Source organism: Polyodon spathula, unplaced genomic scaffold, assembly GCF_017654505.1.
Source record: "Polyodon spathula isolate WHYD16114869_AA unplaced genomic scaffold, ASM1765450v1 scaffolds_910, whole genome shotgun sequence".
NCBI lineage: Eukaryota > Metazoa > Chordata > Actinopteri > Acipenseriformes > Polyodontidae > Polyodon > Polyodon spathula.
The window spans coordinates 1-2500 of NW_024472397.1; the positions used below are offsets into that span (position 1 = coordinate 1).

General features: G+C 58.6%; 1 protein-coding gene across 1 annotated transcript in view; it reads left to right on the plus strand.

The window, feature by feature from the left end:
• The first annotated feature begins 59 nt into the window (after window positions 1-59).
• The window catches only part of LOC121309167 (protein Hook homolog 2-like), a 12744-nt gene continuing 10303 nt past the window's right edge, over window positions 60-2500 (plus strand). The window contains exons 1-5 of the mRNA XM_041242083.1: window positions 60-232; window positions 510-582; window positions 925-975; window positions 1661-1793; window positions 2011-2078. Of these exons, the coding sequence (XP_041098017.1) occupies window positions 60-232; window positions 510-582; window positions 925-975; window positions 1661-1793; window positions 2011-2078 (498 nt within the window). The remainder of the gene's footprint in view (window positions 233-509; window positions 583-924; window positions 976-1660; window positions 1794-2010; window positions 2079-2500) is intronic.

The following is a 2500-nucleotide window of genomic DNA, read 5'->3' on the forward strand; positions in this document are numbered from 1 at the left end:
CTTGTGACAATGTTGAAAAGGACGCGGCGGGATTGCGATTTCGATCAGGTTGAAATGGAATGAAAGGGCACGGCTGTGGGAATAGGGATGGACCCCTCTGCCCGGATCTAACCCTGTGTTGTTGTTTTGTTTCCTCTTGTTGTTTTCAGCTGCAGACGTTCCAGGTGCCCTCCTGCGCCTCCAAGCAGGAGCTGACGAGCGGTGTGGCGGTGGCACAGGTCCTGCACAGGATGTGAGTTTAACCCTAGACCTTCTGAAAAACCGTGTGCCCGTTTTCCACTGGGACCGACTTTGAAAGCGGTCTGAAATCGGACTGCATCATTTCCAGCCAGCCCCCCCCCTCCACCGTGTGGGGTTCATCAGGAGTTGGGATTGAAATAACAGCCCCCCCCCCCCTGCTGATGACGGTGGGAGGTAATAGCGAGTATCGGGCCCGATCTGTGTTTGGCGCCGCTTGCTTGGGTTGGGTTCTGGTTCCGTTCTCAGTTGGGTGTGCTTATGTGTTGCAGAGACCCGGGCTGGTTCAATGAGGCGTGGCTCGGACGAATCAAAGAAGAGAGCGGAGAGAACTGGAGGCTGAAGGTAGAGACCCCACCGCAGTTAATATTGATCGCCTCACTGTAATATTCAGAGCTCAATAAGCTGTCCCGCTGCCCAGCCTCACACAACTGGACAGCTCTGGACAAAAGCATTGCACCCCCCCTGTAGAATGAACTCACTTAGCTTAGCTTAGCTTAGCTGAATAATGTGACGTTGACATATTGAGTTGCACACCCAGCGCTTTGCAGTTTTCCGTCTACTTCACGGAAAAACTGACTCATTTTTGTAAAGCAGCCTGTCCTGAAACGCGTCCGGCGGTCCCTTCGAGGGTCAAGAGCCCGAGGCTTCCTAACACGCTTGTGTTTCTGTGTGTGTTTAAAACAGGTGAACAACTTGAAGAAGATCCTGCAGAGCATGCTGGAGTACTTCCATGACGTGAGTGTTCAGACTGAGCTGCCCCCCCCCGGTCCCCCATCCCGCTGCTCGTGCTGGGGAGAGCAGGGCTGAGCTGCCCTCCCCCGGTCCCCCATCCCGCTGCTCGTGCTGGGGAGAGCCGGGCTGAGCTGCCCCCCCGGTCCCCCGTCCCACTGCTCGTGCTGGGGAGAGCCGTGCTGAGCTGCCCCCCGTCCCGCTGCTCGTGCTGGGGAGAGCCGTGCTGAGCTGCCCCCCGTCCCGCTGCTCGTGCTGGGGAGAGCCGTGCTGGGGAGAGCTGCTGAGCTGCCCCCCGTCCCGCTGCTCGTGCTGGGGAGAGCCGTGCTGGGGAGAGCCGGGCTGAGCTGCCCCCCGCGTCCCCCGTCCCACTGCTTGTGCTGGGGAGAGTCGTGCTGAGCTGCCCCCCGTCCCACTGCTCGTGCTGGGGAGAGCCGGGCTGAGCTGCCCCCCGTCCCGCTGCTCGTGCTGGGGAGAGCCGTGCTGAGCTGCCCCCCGTCCCGCTGCTCGTGCTGGGGAGAGCCGTGCTGAGCTGCCCCCCGTCCCGCTGCTCGTGCTGGGGAGAGCCGTGCTGAGCTGCCCCCCGTCCCGCTGCTCGTGCTGGGGAGAGCCGTGCTGAGCTGCCCCCCGTCCCACTGCTCGTGCTGGGGAGAGCCGTGCTGAGCTGCCGTCTCTTGGTTTCTGCCTGTAGGTTTTGGGCCACCACGTTTCCGACCATCACTTGCCTGATGTGAACCGGATCGGGGAGCTCAATGACGAGGCTGAACTGGGCAAGCTGGTCCAACTGGTGCTGGGCTGTGCGGTCAGCTGTGAGAAGAAGCAAGGTGAGGAGGAGAGGAGAGGAGAGGAGAGGAGAGGGGTGCCTCTCCCAAACTATTCACCGCACAGCCTCCAAACAATGTCATTTTTTTCTTTTTCTGTACCTTCCGAGTCCCAAAAGTCAGGCAGGGTTGTAGCTCATTCTCCCGATTGGGATGCTGTTGAAGGGGGCAGGCGCGCGGGGCTGGCTCTGAACTTGTACCCCTGGTGTCTCCCGTACAGCTCACATCCAGCAGATCGTCACCCTGGAGGAGTCCGTGCAGCACGTGGTGATGACGGCCATCCAGGAGGTGAGCCCCCGGGCGTTCTGACGCGGTTTTCTCGCCCGTTTCACTAAAGAGCCTCACCGTGGTGTCAGTGGCTGCAGAAATAACTTCCTGAGCGTGCACTGCAATGCAGATGTGTCGTCCCGCAAGACCTCCAGCCGCACTGCGTTTGCTTTTGCTTGTAGAGTAAGTACCGGGGTTTCCGAAAAATCTAGCGTCGCCCGTCCCCACGCGCAGCTGCGCCCGTTTCAGCAACGGACCTGTCATTTTTCAAAGCGATTTTAAATTTTTTTTTTTTTTTTTTTTTTTTTTTTTTTTTACAAAGTCTGTTTCAAAGCTGTTTTTTTTAAATGTCTGCTCCGGTGCTCCTTGGGGGTTTTGAGATCTGTCCTCTAAATCACCGCTCCGTCCCGCGTCGCGAGTCGTTCGTCGCTGGGTTATCCATT